The sequence below is a fragment of the Petromyzon marinus genome, unplaced genomic scaffold (genome assembly GCF_048934315.1).
Source record: "Petromyzon marinus isolate PM22_M1 ecotype Great Lakes invasive population unplaced genomic scaffold, UKy_Petmar_22M1.pri1.0 PM_G_Scaffold_15, whole genome shotgun sequence".
Classification (NCBI taxonomy): domain Eukaryota; kingdom Metazoa; phylum Chordata; class Hyperoartia; order Petromyzontiformes; family Petromyzontidae; genus Petromyzon; species Petromyzon marinus.
The window spans coordinates 3,670,689-3,690,208 of NW_027422706.1; the positions used below are offsets into that span (position 1 = coordinate 3,670,689).

The following is a 19,520-nucleotide window of genomic DNA, read 5'->3' on the forward strand; positions in this document are numbered from 1 at the left end:
GGGCGTCCGGACTGGCGGCCACCTTGTACTCGCTCGACTGCCACGGGAGTGTAGCGTGACAACCTCCGTCAGCTGGGCGTCCCGGCCCACCCGAGGCCTCCTCCTCCTCCTCCTCTCACGGAGTCGTGGGCTCTCTCGGACCTGTGGATGGGTGAGTGGGTGAGTGAGTGGGTGAGTGGGTAGGTGAGTGGGTGGGTGAGTGAGTGGGTGAGTGGGTGGGTGAGTGAGTGGGTGAGTGAGTGGTTGGGTGAGTGGGTGAGTGAGTGGTGGTTGAGTGGGTGGGTGAGTGAGTGGTTGAGTGGTTGAGTGGGTGAGTGAGTGGGTGAGTGGTTGAGTGAGTGGGTGAGTGGGTGGGTGAGTGGGTGAGTGGGTGAGTGAGTGGGTGGTTGACTGGGTGAGTGAGTGGGTGATTGTGGGTGTGTGGATAAGTGGGTGGGTGAGTGGATAAGTGGGTGAGTGGTTGAGTGGGTGGTTGACTGGGTGAGTGGGTGGGTGTGTGGGTGAGTGAGTGGGTGAGTGGTTGAGTGAGTGGTGAGTGGTTGAGTGAGTGGGTGAGTGAGTGGTTGACTGGGTGAGTAAGTGGGTGAGTGAGTGGGTGAGTGGGTGAGTGGGTGGGTGAGTGGGTGAGTGAGTGGGTGGTTGACTGGGTGAGTGAGTGGGTGATTGTGGGTGTGTGGATAAGTGGGTGGGTGAGTGGATGAGTGGGTGAGTGGTTGAGTGGGTGGTTGACTGGGTGAGTGGGTGGGTGTGTGGATGAGTGGGTGGGTGAGTGAGTGGGTGAGTGGTTGAGTGAGTGGGTGAGAGGTTGAGTGAGTGGGTGAGTGAGTGGTTGACTGGGTGAGTAAGTGGGTGAGTGAGTGAGTGGGTGAGTGGTTGAGTGAGTGGGTGAGTGGGTGAGTGAGTGGGTGAGTGAGTGGTTGACTGGGTGAGTGAGTGGTTGACTGGGTGAGTGGGTGAGTGAGTGAGTGAGTGGTTGACTGGGTGCGTAAGTGGGTGAGTGGGTGAGTGAGTGGGTGAGTGGTTGACTGGGTGAGTGGGTGAGTGAACCAGAGAATCAACCCCCTCCTACGGGGGGAGGGCGTTCCGACGGCGTCTGCAGGCCGCCTCTACCGGTGACTCCACCTGCACACTAGAACATCGGATCATGGTGTAAGTATTTGTACTACAATATACACTGCACCATAGACTCAACACTGCACCATAGACTCAACACTGCACCATAGACTCAACACTGCACCATAGACTCAACATTGCACCATAGACTCAACATTGCACCATAGACTCAACACTACACCATAGACTCAACATTGCACCATAGACTCAACACTACCCATAGACTCAACATTGCACCATAGACTCAACACTGCACCATAGACTCAACATTGCACCATAGACTCAACACTGCCCATAGACTCAACACTACCCATAGACTCAACACTGCACCATAGACTCAACACTGCCCATAGACTCAACACTGCACCATAAACTCAACATTGCACCATAGACTCAACACTGCACCACAGACTCAACACTGCACCATAGACTCAACACTGCACCATAGACTTAACATTGCACCAAAGACTCAGCACTGCACCATAGACTCAACACTGCACCATAAACTCAACACTGCCCACAGACTCAACACTGCACCACAGACTCAACATTGCACCATAAACTCAACACTGCACCATAGACTCGACACTGCCCACAGACTCAAAACTACCCATATGCTCAACATTGCCCATAGACTCAAGACCTCACCTCCGATTGAGTTGTAGTGGTAGTAGTAGTAATTGATGAGTAGTTATAGTGGTAGTAGTATTTTTCGTAGATATAGTGGCAGTAGTAGCAGTGGTAGTTGTAGTCGTAGTAGTACCGGTGCTAATGGTTGTAGTAGTACTGGTAGTAGCGGTAGTAGTACCAGTAGTAGTACTGGTAGTAGTACTGGTAGTAGTAGTAGTACTGGTAGTAGCGGTAGTAGTACCAGTTGTACTGGTAGTAGTAGTAGTTGTAGTACTGGTAGTAGTAGTACTGGTAGTAGTACTGGTAGTAGTAGTACCAGTAGTAGTACTGGTAGTAGTAGTACTGGTAGTAGTTGTAGTTGTAGTACTGGTAGTAGTTGTAGTACTGGTAGTAGTAGTTGTAGTACTGGTAGTAGTACTGGTAGTAGTAGTACTGGTAGTAGTACTAGTAGTAGAAGTACTGGTAGTAGTACTGGTAGTAGTAGTTGTAGTACTGGTAGTAGTAGTAGTACTGGTAGAAGTAGTAGTACTGGTAGTAGTACTGGTAGTAGTAGCAGTGGTAGTAGTAGTACCGGTGCTACTGGTTGTAGTAGTACTGGTAGTAGCGGTAGTAGTACCAGTAGTACTGGTAGTAGTACTGGTAGTAGTAGTACTGGTAGTAGTAGCAGTGGTAGTAGTAGACCCGGTGCTACTGGTTGTAGTAGTACTGGCAGTAGCGGTAGTAGTACCAGTAGTAGTACTGGTAGTAGCGGTAGTAGTACCAGTAGTAGTACTGGTAGTAGTAGTACTGGTAGTAGCGGTAGTAGTACCAGTAGTACTGGTAGTAGTAGTACTGGTAGTAGTACTGGTAGTAGTAGTTGTAGTACTGGTAGTAGTAGAACTGGTAGTAGTACTGGTAGTAGTAGCAGTGGTAGTAGTAGTACCGGTGCTACTGGTTGTAGTAGTACTGGTAGTAGCGGTAGTAGTACCAGTAGTACCAGTACTGGTAGCAGTAGTACTGGTAAGTACTGGTAGCAGTAGTACTGGTAGTGGTAATAGTGGTAGTAGTATTAGTAGTACTGGTAGTAGTACTGGTAGTAGTAGTACTGGTAGTAGTAGTACCGGTGCTACTGGTTGTAGTAGTACTGGTAGTAGTACTGGTAGTAGTAGCAGTAGTACTGGTAGTAGTACTGGTAGTAGTAGTACTGGTAGTAGTAGCAGTTGGTAGTAGTAGTACCGGTGCTACTGGTTGTAGTAGTACTGGTAGTAGCGGTAGTAGTACCAGTACTGGTAGCAGTAGTACTGGTAGTGGTAATAGTGGTAGTAGTAGTTGTAGTACTGGTAGTAGTACTGGTAGTAGTAGTACTGGTAGTAGTAGTACTGGTAGTAATACTGGTAGTGGTAGTACAGTAGTAGTACTAGTTGTCGTAGGCCTTGTAGTAGTACCGCTAGTACTAATACCACAACTAGTAGTATTAGTGGCACTACTACTAGTACTACTAGTAGTAGTACCAGTACTAGTAGTACTGGTACTACTACTACTCGTGGTAGTAGTAGTACCAGTACTAGTAGTACTGGTACTACTACTACTCATGGTTCTCGTGGTAGTAGTACCGCTAGTACTAATACAACTAGTAGTATTAGTGGTACTACTACTACCAGTACTAGTAGTACTGGTACTAGTAGTACTGGTACTAGTAGCCGCATTTTCACTGCCCTACTGGAGGTGATCAGTCTGCAGCTGGAGACGTCAACGTGGGCACAGGAGCAGCGCCGCCATTGCGGATCGCGAATCGTGGTTTTTATCGTCGATTCCCTCTTGTCGAGTCGATCCGGAATTGCCGCAGGCATTAAACGTCGATTCTTCGGCAGGCGAATCGTTTGGTAAACGATTCATTCGACAAGCAATTCCTTTTTCTTCTTTGGTTCTTTCGGTAAAGTCACGTAGAATGAGAATAAAATAATAAATTGATAAAATAAAATAACACAATAATATTCTCACGACGTTTCGGCCACAACACAAGCGGCCTTATTTTATCAATTTATTATTTTATTCTCATTCTACGTGACTTTACCGAAAGAACCAAAGAAGATGAATCATTGCAGTCACGAAAGCTTTAAATCGAAAAAAGCAATTCCTTTGTTCACGTGACACGCACACCCCCTGATTGGCTCACATCGCCTCCCTCCTCAAAGCTCCCTCAGCACGAGACAGCCCCTCCCCCCCACCCATAGCAGAGTGTATAGTAGTGTATAGTGGTGTAGTGTATAGTAGTGTATAGTGTAGTGTAGAGTAGTGTATAGTGGTGTAGTGTATAGTAGTGTATAGTCGTGTAGTGTATAGTAGTGTATATTACTATAGTGTATAGTCATGTATAGTAGTGTATAGTGGTGTAGTGTATAGTAGTGTATAGTGTAGTGTATAGTGATGTATAGTGGTGTAGTGTATAGTAGTGTATAGTGGTCTAGTGTATAGCAACATATAGTGTAGTGTATAGTAGTGTATATTACTATAGTGTATAGTAGTGTATAGTAGTGTATAGTGGTGTAGTGTATAGTGTGTATAGTGGTGTATAGTGGTGTAGTGTATTGTAGTGTATAGTATAGTAGTGTATATTACTATAGTGTATAGTAGTGTAGTGTATAGTGGTGTAGTATATAGTGGTGTAGTGTATATTACTAGTGTATAGTCATGTATAGTAGTGTATATTACTATAGTGTATAGTAGTGTAGTGTATAGTGGTGTAGTGTATAGTAGTGTATATTACTAAAGTGTATAGTCATGTATAGTAGTGTATAGTGTAGTGTATAGCGGTGTAGTGTATAGTAGTGTAGTGTATAGTGATGTATAGTGGTGTAGTGTATAGTAGTGTATAGTGTAGTGTATAGTAGTGTATAGTGGTCTAGTGTATAGCAGCATATAGTGTAGTGTATAGTAGTGTATATTACTATAGTGTATAGTAGTGTATAGTGTAGTGTATAGTGGTGTAGTGTATAGTAATGTATAGTGGTGTATAGTGGTGTTGTGTATAGTAGTGTATAGTGTAGTGTATAGTAGTGTATATTACTATAGTGTATAGTGATGTATAGTGGTGTAGTGTATAGTAGTGTATAGTGTAGTGTGTAGCAGTGTATTTTACTATAGTGTATAGTGATGTATAGTGGTGTAGTGTATAGTAGTGTATAGTGTATAGTAGTGTATAGCAGTGTATATTACTATAGTGTATAGTGATGTATAGTGGTGTAGTGTATAGTAGTGTAGTGTATAGTGGTGTATGGTAGTGTAGTATACAGTATTGTGTGTAGTGTATAGTGTAGTGTATAGTAGTGTAGCCTATATTACTGTGTATAGCAGCGTATAGTGTAGTGTATAGCAAGGTATATTCCTATAGTGTATAGTGATGTATAGTAGTGTATAGTAGTGTATAGTGGTCTAGTGTATAGCAGCATATAGTGTAGTGTATAGTAGTGTATATTACTATAGTGTATAGTCATGTATAGTAGTGTATAGTGTAGTGTATAGTAGTGTATAGTGTGTATAGTGGTGTTGTGTATAGTAGTGTATAGTGCAGTGTATAGTAGTGTATATTACTATAGTGTATAGTGATGTATAGTGGTGTAGTGTATAGTGTAGTGTATAGTAGTGTATAGTAGTGTATAGCAGTGTATATTACTATAGTGTATAGTGATGTATAATGGTGTAGTGTATAGTAGTGTAGTGTATAGTGGTGTATGGTAGTGTAGTATACAGTATTGTGTGTAGTGTATAGTAGTGTAGCCTATATTACTGTGGTGTATAGCAGGGTATAGTGTAGTGTATAGCAGTGTATATTACTAGTGTATAGTGATGTATAGTAGTGTATATTGGTGTATGGTAGTGTAGTGTACAGTATTGTGTGTAGTGTATAGTGTAGTGTATAGTAGTGTAGCCTATATTACTGTGTATAGCAGCATATAGTGTAGTGTATAGCAAGGTGTATTCCTATAGTGTATAGTGATGTATAGTGTATAGTGCAGTGTACAGTGTAGTGTATAGTAGTGTAGCCTATATTACTGTGGTGTATAGCAGCGTATAGTGTAGTGTATAGTAGTGAATATTACTAAAGTGTATAGTGATGTAGAGTAGTGTATAATAGTGTAGTGCATAGTGGTGTATGGTAGTGTAATGTACAGTATTGTGTGTAGTGTATAGTAGTGTAATGTATAGTAGTGATGTGTATAGTAGTATAGTGTATAGTCAGGTAAAGCATAGTGCCGTGTGTAGTGTATAGTGTAGTGTATAGTAGTGCAGTGTATAGTGTTGGGAGAATAAATCCATGCTCACAATTGTTCTCTCAAACACACTGGTGGGCTGCAGTAGTAACCACCCGGCACGAGGTTTCGTCTACGTGACAGAACCTTGCTGGCTGATGCCGGGTGGTGGAGTGCTCAACGACATATCTACAACTCACAAGCGAGATCTGACCCCCCCAAAAGAGAAAACCTTTATTCGTGAATAACTCGGCGTTCAACTCAAAACAGGAAACTTAAATCTCGACTTGAAGCTTTCGCGACTGCAGGGATTCACACTCTTTGGTTCTTTTGGTAAAGTCACCACGTAGAAGGGAAACAATAAAATAAAAAAATAAAAAATATAAAACAATAAGATAATTCTATTGCTTTATATTTTTATTATTTTATAGTTTCCCTTCTACGTGGTGACTTTACCGAAAGAACCAAGAATAAAAAGTAAAATGTTTATTTCTACCGACGTGACTTTACCGAAAGGACCAAAGAGTAAGGAAACTTAAACTGAGATGGTTGGATATTTCTTCGTTCGGACGGCCCTTCCCTTCCTAGAGGCGGCCTTGACCTCTCCTTGTTCTTCTCCGGAATCTCCTACTTCGTCTGCCGCCGCCGCCACTTCGTATTTCTTGCCGAGCTGCACTTGGGGGTTTTTGCTCACGGCCACCGCGGCCGAGCGTAAGGCCGGAGTCTCCCGCCGTCCTCCCTCTCCGCCTCCCCCACCTCTCCCTGCTCCGCTCTCCCCGTATCCCCGCGTTGCCCTGGCCCGTCGGGGTGGTGGGGAAACCGTCAGCTCCAGCCGCCGCTGTATCGCGCGCAGGTAACCTTGCAGCTGCGACGCAGCCGCCGGCGTTATCGCCACCTGCCGGGGGGCGGCCTCCTCCGTCTCGGCCGCGCGACGAGGAGGAGGCGGAGGAGGAGGATCGCCGTTCGCAATCCTGTTCATGGCAACGACAGTAGCAGTGGGAACGGCACGTTTTGAGCGTCAGGGAGGAAGCCCGTACCCTTTCTGGCAATAAAGCACGAGTTGTGTTCAGATGTTGGAACGCCAAATAGAAACCTTTTGCATGGAATCAAGTTCACATTAACCACACGCAGCACTTGTGTGGTGGGTTCCATTTAGGCGCACACTAGAACTGGAGGCAACAGGTAACTCTCAACAGGATGACGACATAGGGCGGTAACCACCGCTCCCAACTTAGCTAATTATATTACCGGACCAGGACAGCTCAACACGCTGCCTGGTCCACTAGCGGAGACCGGAGACCGAGGACCTTAGATGGCGGCTTCATTCCCAGAGTTGACCCAGCAGCCCCGCTCCCACCCGGGACTTGGTTTATAACTGTGTGGCCGGCTCTGCCCTTGGCCACGCCCCCTTCCAGATCCTTCCGGGAGGGGGCGTGGCCGGCTCTGCCCTTGGCCACGCCCCCTTCCAGATCCTTCCGGGATGGACCCTGAGTCCTTATCACGTAACCCTCACGTCCCCCCTTGCCCCCTCGTCCAGTCACGTGCCCTCTCGGGTTCACCCAGGATATCATGTCCTGACCCGACCTCAGCGACACCCGGACCCTGCCCTCTAGTGAGCCATTCCGTGCCGTGCTCACTCTGGTACCATAGAGCGGCACCACGCATACAGCACCACTCTTCACTCGCTACTGTCGCTACAGAGTAGTGACACCATTTATGTCGCTACACTTGTGGTGAACATGCAAACAAACATGCTCTGGTAGTATATGATGCATTGTCTTTGAAACTGATTGGTCCACACCAGGGAGAGCTATCTTTAGAGCCTAGCCTCAAACAGTGTTAGACCAGAGGATGCCAAAAGGCGAACAGCACAGACACAATGCCACTATCAGCACATTGAGAGCTCATTGTGAGCAGCTACATCATGTGCAGCTACATCATGGGAGGTCCCATGGTGACGTCGAATTTGTTATCGGTGAAAACAAACGGCATCCCACGCGATAGCCGCGGTCAAAAAATAAATAGCGGAAGACATTTCCGCGTTCGATATTTCGAGGCTTACCTCGCGTGATATATTTTTGCTCCTCTCCCCAATGACTTCAAGTAGGAATCTGCAGAAGTGCGGGCACGCAGCGCGCCCTCCCGTCGAACGAGGGCACTGGCTAAGTAATGAACGTGTCAGCAGCGACGACGCACGTCCAGTTTCAAGTACCGCGTGAAGGAAGCCGAGTGACAGCGGAGGGAGTTAGTGACATGGGTTAGCAGCAGTAGCAGCTGTAGAACATTACCGCTGAAGGCCTACGAGATAGAAGTGTCTAGGGCCTACAAGAACCTTAATCTGGCCCTGACTGAAGGCCTACGAGATAGAAGTATCTAGGGCCTACAAGAACCTTAATCCAGCCCTTACTGAAGGCCTATGAGACAGAAGTGTCTAGGGCCTACAATAAACCTCAATCCGGCCCTGACTGAAGGCCTACGAGATATAAGTGTCTAGGGCCTACAAGAACCTTAATCCAGCCGTGACTGAAGGCCTACGAGATAGAAGTGTCTAGGGCCTACAAGAACCTTAATCCGGCCCTGACTGAAGGCCTACGAAATATAAGTGTCTAGGGCCTACAATAAACCTCAATCCAGCCCTGACTGAAGGCCTACGAGATATAAGTGTCTAGGGCCTACAAGAACCTTAATCTGGCCCTGACTGAAGGCCTACGAGATAGAAGTGTCAAGGCCCTACAAGAACCTTAATCTGGCCCTGACTGAAGGCCTACGAGACAGAAGTGTCTAGGGCCTACAAGAACCTTAATCCAGCCCTGACCGTTGCTGGCGCTTGGCTCGGCTGCCTGGCAACAAGTCAGCTCGGCCAGGTCGAGAGCCAGGCTGAGGCCGCCCACGGCGTACATCACGTACAGGAAGACGGTCTTCTCCGTGGGCCTCGACACGAAGCAGTCGACGCGGTGGCGGCAAGGGTGGCGGCGGGGGCACTCGAAGCGGGGGATCACCTCCAAGCCGTACATCACGTACTGGCCCAGAAGGAAGCCCACTTCGGCCACCGTGCGCAGGACGAGCTGCAGCGTGTACGCCCACATGAGGCCGTCGGCCGGGATCGCGCGGCGCCCGTCGTGCCATCTGTGGTCGTTCTTCTTGACCTCGCCAGCCTCGTCGGCAAACTCCCCTCCTTTCTCCGCTTGGACATTCTCCTCGGCTTGCTCGGTCCGTCGGTGCTTTTTGTGGCCGGTCGAGCCTTCTGACCTGCGGATAACGACGCGGGAATGAAAGTTTAAAAATATCCTTCTCACCAAAACAAAGAGTGGAATTAAGGTTTTTTTTTTGGGGAGGGGGGGCCTTCATCGTCATTATCATCATCACGATTATCGTCATCGTCGTAACTCTACTAGACCTCTGTATCCTGTGTATGGCGAAGGCGAGGTAGAGAATGCTGGGCGCCGCCACGGTGATAATCTGAAAAATCCAGAAGCGCACGTAGGAGAGGGGAGCGAAGGAGTCGTAGCAGACGTTTGTGCAGCCCGGCTGTTGCGAGTTGCACATGAACGAGCTCTGCTCGTCGTGGTAGATGGATTCGCCCGCCGCGATAGTCAGCATGATGCGCAAGATCAGGAACGTGGTGAGCCAGAGCTTGCCCAGGTACGTCGAGTGCAGAGATATCTCCTCCAACAGACGGGTCAGGAAGCTCCAGCTCATTGCGACCGCCGGCTCACCAAAAGCGTTGCCCGCCTGAGAATTCCAGAAGAGAGACGCGGATTTAGACGGCGCGTTGGCCGGCCGCGCGTCAACCAATGTCGCACGTTGGGCACCGCATTCAGCTCGAGACACCGTCGATCGTCATCGATTATCCGTCACCACACGATTATCATCCGACATTATCCAGCGGTCCTGGGCCGATCTGGCGAAACTGGCAAAGCCGCTCCAAAGGCCGTAGTAAACCAGTCCCGGCGATCGGCACCATTGTGCAGCGTGACCAAAAAAAAGCGTAGCCGCACTTGTGTTAGAGGATGTCTCACCCGTCCTCACACACTCTGGTGTTAAACCGGAGCCGGTCATGAGCACACTGGGCAGATGTGAGAAACTCTGCACTCTCGCCACAACTGAGCACTATTAATTCAGCAGTGCATAGTGACTGTGGTGGTCCGTGCTATTACTACAGCAGTGCATAGTGTGGTGGTACCTGCTTTCCCTGCAGCAGTGCATGCATACTGTGGTGTAAGCTGCTATGATTAGAGCAGGGCAAGCGAAAGTGGTGGTACCTGCTATGATTAGAGTAGTACATGCTGACTCTATAGCAGTATTAATGGACTGTACAGTAGTACATGCTGACTCTATAGCATTAGATATCGACTCTACAGTAGTACATGCTGACTGTATAGCAGTATTAATGGACTGTACAGTAGTACATGCTGACTGTATAGCAGTAGATATCGACTCTACAGTATTAATAGTGATTCTATAGCAGTATTAATAGTGACTCTATAGCAGTATTAATAGTGACTCTATAGCAGTATTAATAGTGACTCTATAGCAGTATTAATAGTGACTCGATAACAGTATTAATAGTCACTCTATCGCATTATTAATAGTGACTCTATAACAGTATTAATATTCACTCTATAGCAGTATTAATAGTCCCTCTATAGCGGTATTTATAGTGACTCTATAACAGTATTAATAGTGACTCTATAGCAGTATCAATAGTCACTCTACAGCAGTATTAATAGTGACTCTATAGCAGTATTAATAGTGACTCTATAGCAGTATTAATAGTGACTCTATAGCAGTATTAATAGTCACTCTATAGCAGTATCAATAGTCACTCTATAGCAGTATTAATAGTGACTCTATAGCAGTATTAATAGTGACTCTATAGCAGTATTAATAGTGACTCTATAGCAGTATTAATAGTGACTCTATAACAGTATTAATAGTGACTCTATAACAGTATTAATAGTGACTCTATAACAGTATTAATAGTGACTCTATAGCAGTATTAATAGTGACTCTATAACAGCATTAATAGTGACTCTATAGCAGTATTAATAGTCACTGTATAACAGTATTAATAGTGACTCTATAACAGTATTAATAGTCACTCTATAGCAGTAATAATAGTAACTCTATAACAGTATTAATAGTGACTATAACAGCATTAATAGTGACTCTATAACAGTATTAATAGTGACTCTATAACAGTATTATTAGTGACTATAGCAGTATTAATAGTGACTATAACAGTATCAATAGGGACTCTATAGCAGTATTAATAGTGACTCTATAACAGTATTAATAGTGACTCTATAACAGTATTAATAGTGACTCTATAACAGTATATTTAGTGACTCTATAACAGTATATTTAGTGACTCTATAGCACAAAGTACTCACGTGACACAGTGACGCGATGTGGCCGTGAGGTCGACCGAACGCGCATCACGTGGCAGGGTCCGCCCCCCCCCACGTGGCAGGGTCCGCCCCCCCCCACGTGGCAGGGTCCGCCCCCACGTGGCAGGGTCGTGTGCCCATAGGTGGTAGTGGATGTGAAAGACCCAACGCAGATCTCCGGGTTTGATAATCCGTGGGGTTACTCGCCCCCACCATAGTAATGTGGAGTTTCCACCACTGGTTCAGGGCTGTAAACAGCCCCCCCCCCGCCTCGCCCATACCTCCCCCCCCCCCACAAAACCAAGACCCCATTGAACCCCTCCCCCACACTGTCCACTCGCTCCAATTCCCACCTCCCCGTCCTACCAGACCCATCCTCACTACCTCCCTGTGATCCTTCCTAATGACCCCACAATCTTTTCATTAATCAGTCGCGACCCAGTCGCTAGGGTCCACGGTGTCCGCTCGCCACGAGCTACAATTTGCCCGGGGCTTCGATTCTCTCTGCATGCGTCGATGATCCGGCATCATAATTGTTCACCCGGCATAAAACATCCAGCCCGCATCTTTCTGTGCGCCCTGGTGGCTACAAGTCACGTGCCACCTAACTGGTACCTATTTTATCGACCACTCCCACCGAGGGATGATGATAGGCTGAGTCAACACCACCCCCTCTCCAGAGCAGGACTTGAACCTGGCCGGGCTTACGATTTTAATGACGCAGCAGAGTGGCGGCAGTCGACCTGGGCACTGAGTCACTTAGCCAGGAGCTGAACTCACCGTATCCGATACAAAGTGGAGGGGGTGCGGCGGTGGGCGGTGGGGGGTGGGGGGGAAGCCGAACTTGGCCGATCCCATCTCTAAATGTAAATCGTGACCACCGAGACCCATTGTCGGGCAGGGCACTGCCAGCCCCCCCCCCACAACGTCCAGCGGGGTGGTACAGTCCGGGTGAGTCACCAAGCCCCGCCCACGCGCCGCCAGTCGCTCGCTCCGACCGCGCGCGCGGTCGGTAATTGTCGCGGGGCGCTCCACCTGGAGTTGCCACCTGTCCCGGTTTCTCTTCCTGGTAAGTTCGCGTTTGCCGACGTCCGGGGAAGTCTCGAATCCTTTCCCGGGATATTGGAAGTCCAGGGTCAGCTGTATCAGCAACAATAATAATAATCTCGACTTGAAGTTTTCGTGACTGCAGGGATCCACACTCTTAGTTTCTTTCAGTAAAGTGACGTAGCAGGTATAAGATAAAATGTTGTTTTAATTTAAATTATTTTATTACCTACTTGACTTTACCGAGATACCCATAGAGCGGCTCTCTGTTGATTGGTTGATGAACACGATTGTACTGTTCAAAATAAAACCTCAACCAAAATCTTCAAAAATTTAAACTACCGTATTCAACCAACCTTCACTTGATGTACTTGCAGTGTATAATAGTTTAAAACTTACAGGAATTGTAACTATTGATATATTGATAGATTTGAGCCGATTTCATAACTAAACATTAAATGTATCAGAGACCGAATGGTTAAACACTGTGTTTTGATCTTTTTTCCTTTGCATTCATTAACATTAAAAGGCATTAATCTTATAATTTGTTTTATGCAGTGTTTAAATTGGCCATACTATATATACTTCAAAATGTATTTGTACAAAAAAACGCCTTTGCACTGGCTGCTGTGTGCATTTAATCCACGTAAAAACAAATCAGCATTAGCCACTCATAACAGATTTGTAACTCGTACAGCAAGCGTAGTCATTACCTGGACCTTAATGAACCACATTAAACCAATCTATTTCGAGCAATATTAAATCACCGAGGGAGTACTCCCAAAGAAATTAAGATGCCTGGCAATGTCATTATTATTCTTGGTTCTTTCGGTAAAAGTCACGTAGAAGGGAAACACCTGATGATGACTGCTCGTGTTGCAGTCGAAACTTCGTGAGAATTTTATTGTTTTATATTTTTATTATTTTATTGTTTCCCTTCTACGTGCAGGTGACTTTACCGAAAGAACCAAGAATATGAATCCCTGCAGTCACGAAAGCTTTAAATCAAAATGTCATTATTGTTAAGTACTCACCTTTAACCTTTGCGAGTGGCGTGGCATAGCGCTGCCTACGACGCCACTACTGACGCCTGCAGGCCACGGTAGAAACTTGAGAGGGGGACATCTCGGCTAAAAGTCACAGAGGGTGCCAATCGGGAAGGGCGCTCGCAGGTTCCAGAAGGAGGGCGTGGCCGGGGAGGGGCGTGGCCTCGCTGAGAGTCCAGGAGGGGCCCCTGTGTGGGACCTCGTGGCTGTTGCTGGGAAGTGGGATGATTGCCCGTCGTGCTACTCACGTCCATCGTCGTCACCATCTCGCCGTCGCCTCCGAGAGAGAGACACAGGGATAGAGAAAGGGACAGACAGAGAGAGAGACACACAGGGATAGAGAAAGAGACAGACAGAGAGAGAGACACAGGGATAGAGAAAGGGACAGAGACACAGAGAGACACAGGGATAGAGAAAGAGACAGACAGAGATAGACACAGAGAGAGACACAGGGATAGAGAAAGAGACAGAGAGAGAGAGACAGGGGTAGAGAAAGGGACAGACAGAGAGAGAGACACAGGGATAGAGAAAGGGACAGACAGAGAGAGAGACACAGAGAGAGACACAGGGATAGAGAAAAGGACAGACAGAGAGAGACACAGAGAGAGACACAGAGATAGAGAAAGAGACATACAGAGAGAGACACAGGGATAGAGAAAGAGACAGACAGAGAGACACAGAGAGAGACACAGGGATAGAGAAAGAGACAGACAGAGAGAGACACAGGGATAGAGAAAGAGACAGACAGAGAGAGACACAGGGATAGAGAAAGAGACAGACAGAGAGAGAGACACAGAGAGAGACACAGGGATAGAGAAAGAGACAGAGAGAGACACAGAGAGAGACACAGGGATAGAGAAAGAGACAGACAGAGAGACACAGAGAGAGAGAGAGAGAGGCAGACACATAGAGAGACAGAGAGAGACAGAAACAGAGACTCAGCAGGCCAAGTGTTACTAAGTAGACGTCACGAGCTGGCGTGTGTAGTAGTAGTAGTACTGTGTAGTAGTAGTACTGTGTAGTAGTGCTGTGTAGTAGTACTGTGTAGTAATAGTACTGTGTAGTAGTACTGTGTAATAGCACTGTGTAGTAGTACTGTGTAGTAGTAGTACTGTGTAGTAGTAGTACTGTGTAGTAGTACTGTGTAATAGTACTGTGTAGTAGTACTGTGTAGTAGTAGTACTGTGTAGTAGTACTGTGTAATAGTACTGTGTAGTAGTACTGTGTAGTAGTAGTACTGTGTAATAGTACTGTGTAGTAGTACTGTGTAGTAATAGTACTGTGTAGTAGTAGTACTGTGTAGTAGTAGTACTGTGTAGTAGTACTGTGTAGTAGTACTGTGTAGTAATAGTACTGTGTAATAGTACTGTGTAGTAGTACTGTGTAGTAGTACTGTGTAGTAGTAGTACTGTGTAGTAATACTGTGTAGTAGTAGTACTGTGTAGTAGTACTCTGTAGTAATAGTACTGTGTAGTAGTACTGTGTAGTAGTAGTACTGTGTAGTAATCGTACTGTGTAGTAGTAGTACTGTGTAGTAGTACTGTGTAGTAGTAGTACTGTGTAGTAATAGTACTATGTAGTAGTAGTACTGGGTAGTAGCACTGTGTAGTAGTAGTACTGTGTAGTAGTACTGTGTAGTAGTAGTACTGTGTAGTAATAGTACTGTGTAGTAGTAGTACTGTGTAGTAGTAGTACTGTGTAGTAGTACTGTGTAGTAGTGCTGTGTAGTAATAGTACTGTGTAGTAGTACTGTGTAGTAGTACTGTGTAATAGTAGTACTGTGTAGTAGTACTGTGTAGTAGTAGTACTGTGTAGTAGTACTGTGTAGTAGTAGTACTGTGTAGTAGTAGTACTGTGTAGTAATAGTACTGTGTAGTAGTACTGTGTAGTAGTAGTAGTACTGTGTAGTAGTAGTACTGTGTAGTAGTGATGTGTAGTAGTACTGTGTAGTAGTAGTACTGTGTAATAGTACTGTGTAGTAGTAGTACTGTGTAATAGTACTGTGTAGTAGTAGTACTGTGTAGTAGTACTGTGTAATAGTACTGTGTAGTAGTAGTACTGTGTAGTAGTAGTACTGTGTAGTAGTAGTACTGTGTCCTACTACCACTATAATGTAAAGTCTCCTGTATGAGTTTAAGGGGAGACGCAGCAAAAGTAGCAGCAGGAGATGTTTCATCTCTCTCTTTCGATGTCCCTCTCTCATCTCTTCCCATCTCACCCCCTCTCTCCCCACGGCTCTCCGTCGCTGAATCAACGCCAAGAAGGCCCCAGCGTGCTCCTCACTCCTCGCTTGGAGCTGTCCCTGGTGCGGACAGTTTATATACACGTAATATACAGTTTATATATACATAATATACAGTTCATATATACATAATATACACTTTATATATACATAATATACAGTTTATGTATACACACAAAAAACAGTTTAGATTACGCATAATCATCATACATCACCTCACAATAATTTTAATTTCACCACGTAAGGCCCCACACTCACAGAGACCCATGCTTACAAAGACCCACGGAGACTCATACCCACAGAAACCCACACTCATAGAGACCCACTGCTACCCACAGAGACCCATACCCACAGAAACCCACACTCATAGAGACCCACTGCTACCCACAGAGACCCATGCTCACAAATGCCCACACTCATATAGACCCACTGCTACCCACAGAGGCCCATACCCACAGAAACCCACACTCATAGAGACCCACTGCTACCCACAGAGACCCATACCCACAGAAACCCACACTCATAGAGACCCACTGCTACCCACAGAGACCCATACCCACAGAAACCCACACTCATAGAGACCCACTGCTACCCACAGAGACCCATACCCACAGAAACCCACACTCATAGAGACCCACTGCTACCCACAGAGACCCATACCCACAGAAACCCACACTCATAGAGACCCACTGCTACCCACAGAGACCCATACCCACAGAGACGCACACTCATAGAGACCCACTGCTACCCACAGAGACCCATACCCACAGAAACCCACACTCATAGAGACCCACTGCTACCCACAGAGACCCATACCCACAGAGACCCACACTCATAGAGACCCACTGCGACCCACAGAGACTCATACCCACAGAAACCCACACTCATAGAGACCCACTGCTACCCACAGAGACCCATACCCACAGAAACCCACACTCATAGAGACCCACTGCTACCCACAGAGACCCATACCCACAGAAACCCACACTCATAGAGACCCACTGCTACCCACAGAGACCCATACCCACAGAAACCCACACTCATAGAGACCCACTGCTACCCACAGAGACCCATACCCACAGAAACCCACACTCATAGAGACCCACTGCAACCCACAGAGACCCATTCCCACAGAAACCCACACTCATAGAGACCCACTGCTACCCACAGAGACTCATACCCACAGAAACCCACACTCATAGAGACCCACTGCTACCCACAGAGACCCATACCCACAGAAACCCACACTCATAGAGACCCACTGCTACCCACAGAGACCCATACCCACAGAAACCCACACTCATAGAGACCCACTGCAACCCACAGAGACCCATTCCCACAGAAACCCACACTCATAGAGACCCACTGCTACCCACAGAGACTCATACCCACAGAAACCCACACTCATAGAGACCCACTGCTACCCACAGAGACCCATACCCACAGAAACCCACACTCATAGAGACCCACTGCTACCCAGAGACCCATACCCACAGAAACCCACACTCATAGAGACCCACTGCTACCCACAGAGACCCATACCCACAGAAACCCACACTTATAGAGACCCACTGCTACCCACAGAGACAGATACCCACAGAAACCCACACTCATAGAGACCCACTGCTACCCACAGAGACCCATGCTCACAAATGCCCACACTCATAGAGACCCACTGCTACCCACAGAGACCCATATCCACAGAAACCCACACTCATAGAGACCCACTGCTACCCACAGAGACCCATTCCCACAGAAACCCACACTCATAGAGACCCACTGCTACCCACAGAGACCCATATCCACAGAAACCCACACTCATAGAGACCCACTGCTACCCACAGAGACCCATACCCACAGAAACCCACACTCATAGAGACCCACTGCTACCCAGAGACCCATACCCACAGAAACCCACACTCATAGAGACCCACTGCTACCCACAGAGACCCATACCCACAGAAACCCACACTTATAGAGACCCACTGCTACCCACAGAGACAGATACCCACAGAAACCCACACTCATAGAGACCCACTGCTACCCACAGAGACCCATGCTCACAAATGCCCACACTCATAGAGACCCACTGCTACCCACAGAGACCCATATCCACAGAAACCCACACTCATAGAGACCCACTGCTACCCACAGAGACCCATTCCCACAGAAACCCACACTCATAGAGACCCACTGCTACCCACAGAGACCCATATCCACAGAAACCCACACTCATAGAGACCCACTGCTACCCACAGAGACCCATACCCACAGAAACCCACACTCATAGAGACACACTGCTACCCACAGAGACCCATGCTCACAAATGTCCACACTCATAGAGACCCACTGCTACCCACAGAGACCCATATCCACAGAAACCCACACTCATAGACACCCACTGCTACCTACAGAGACCCATACCCACAGAAACCCACACTCATAGACACCCACTGCTACCCACAGAGACCCATACCCACAGAAACCCACACTCATAAAGACCCACTGCTACCCACAGAGACGCATTCCCACAGAAACCCACACTCATAGAGACCCATTACTACCCACAGAGACCCATATCCACAGAAACCCACACTCATAGAGACCCATTACTACCCACAGAGACCCATACCCACAGAAACCCACACTCATAGAGACCCACTGCTACCCACAGAGACTCATTCCCACAGAAACTCACACTCATAGAGACCAGGGACGTGCGGTCAGGGGAGGCAAGGGAGGCAGAGCCTCACCTGTGATACTCCAATGAAAACAGCTGTTACGAAAAGTAAAAATAAAGAATAATCCAATAAAATAAATATTAAGATTTTTCCACTGATGTGTGTTATGAATGTAATTTCTGTACGATTCCAATCATTTTTAGAGTCAAAATCGCCAAATTTGCGGAGCTCCGCTGCAAATACAGGAAGAGACGAGAGGTGAGACAGCGACGAGCTCAGCCTCCCCTCTGATTGCGCAACCCCTCAGTAACTGGATGGAGCGTGGGCAAAAAGCACGTGCTTGTTACTATCTCAGTATGTCACCAATGTAATGTTTGTAGACCCCTTCATTTCATGTCCTCGCCTTCCATACTCCAGGTAACTTATTTCACGTGTATGTATAAAGATATGTAGGGCCGCTGGTCTCGTCGTGAAACTGCAATGAAAAAGCACCAGGGGAGGCAGCTCTCACATCTGCCTCACTGAGGGGGACGTGTCTAACACGCCCCCTCAGTGAGGCCACGCCCACATCAGTGAGGCCACGCCCCCCTCAGTGTGTGAATCTGGCTCTGACACCAGCCAGTGCCTCCCCCAGCCATTGACCTCACCGCACGTCACTGATAGAGACCCACGGAGAGCCACAGAAACCAGCACACTCACAGAGACCTACAGAGACCCACGCAGAGGTGACGGTGTTGGAGGCGATGACGGCCGCGATGGTTGCTGTGACGGCACAGGAGGGGCCGAGCAAGAATCCGACCGGTGACAACCGCCGGCCATGGAGAGGGGCCGAGGTCGAGGAGGAGAAGTCAACCGCGGGAGGATCTCCGACATCTCGGACAGGCTAAGGCAGCTGATTGACGCCGACAGGGGGCAGCAGCGGCCGCCGGACAGGGAGGGCCGGGGGCGGGGGGTCAGCAGCGGGGCCGGAGGCGACAGGGAGTCGAGGAGGGACTCACGGGTGAGGCAGAGGGAGGCGGTGGAGCAGGCGAGGGTTGCGATGGAGCGCGAGGTGTTCTTGAGGGAACAGTTCTCGCGGCATCGGAGTTCTGTCGAGAGGCGACGGGAGCTACAGGAGCTCGCCAGCCGGGGGCGGAACGTCC

At 47.5% G+C, this 19,520-nt stretch overlaps 1 protein-coding gene and 1 long non-coding RNA gene across 3 annotated transcripts; one reads left to right on the forward strand and one right to left on the reverse strand.

The window, feature by feature from the left end:
* Positions 1 to 6,180: 6,180 nt before the first annotated feature.
* On the reverse strand, positions 6,181 to 12,161 carry LOC142910698 (gap junction gamma-1 protein-like). 2 transcript variants are annotated; one of them, XM_076060095.1, is made up of 4 exons: positions 12,071 to 12,161; positions 9,370 to 9,704; positions 8,880 to 9,221; positions 6,181 to 6,943 (listed from the first exon to the last, which is right to left on the reverse strand). In XM_076060095.1, exons 2-4 carry the CDS (start codon positions 9,669 to 9,671, stop codon positions 6,508 to 6,510), a joined length of 1,080 nt encoding a protein of 359 aa, XP_075916210.1. In that variant the 5' UTR covers positions 9,672 to 9,704; positions 12,071 to 12,161; the 3' UTR covers positions 6,181 to 6,507. The 2 variants fall into 2 exon arrangements, with proteins under 2 accessions (XP_075916210.1, XP_075916209.1); XM_076060094.1 differs by lacking the exon at positions 12,071 to 12,161 and adding an exon at positions 11,366 to 11,434.
* Positions 12,162 to 12,317: 156 nt separating this feature from the next.
* On the forward strand, positions 12,318 to 19,520 carry LOC142910699 (uncharacterized). The gene is made up of 3 exons (XR_012933067.1): positions 12,318 to 12,431; positions 15,717 to 15,781; positions 19,155 to 19,520. It is a non-coding gene; the product is annotated as an uncharacterized LOC142910699 (long non-coding RNA).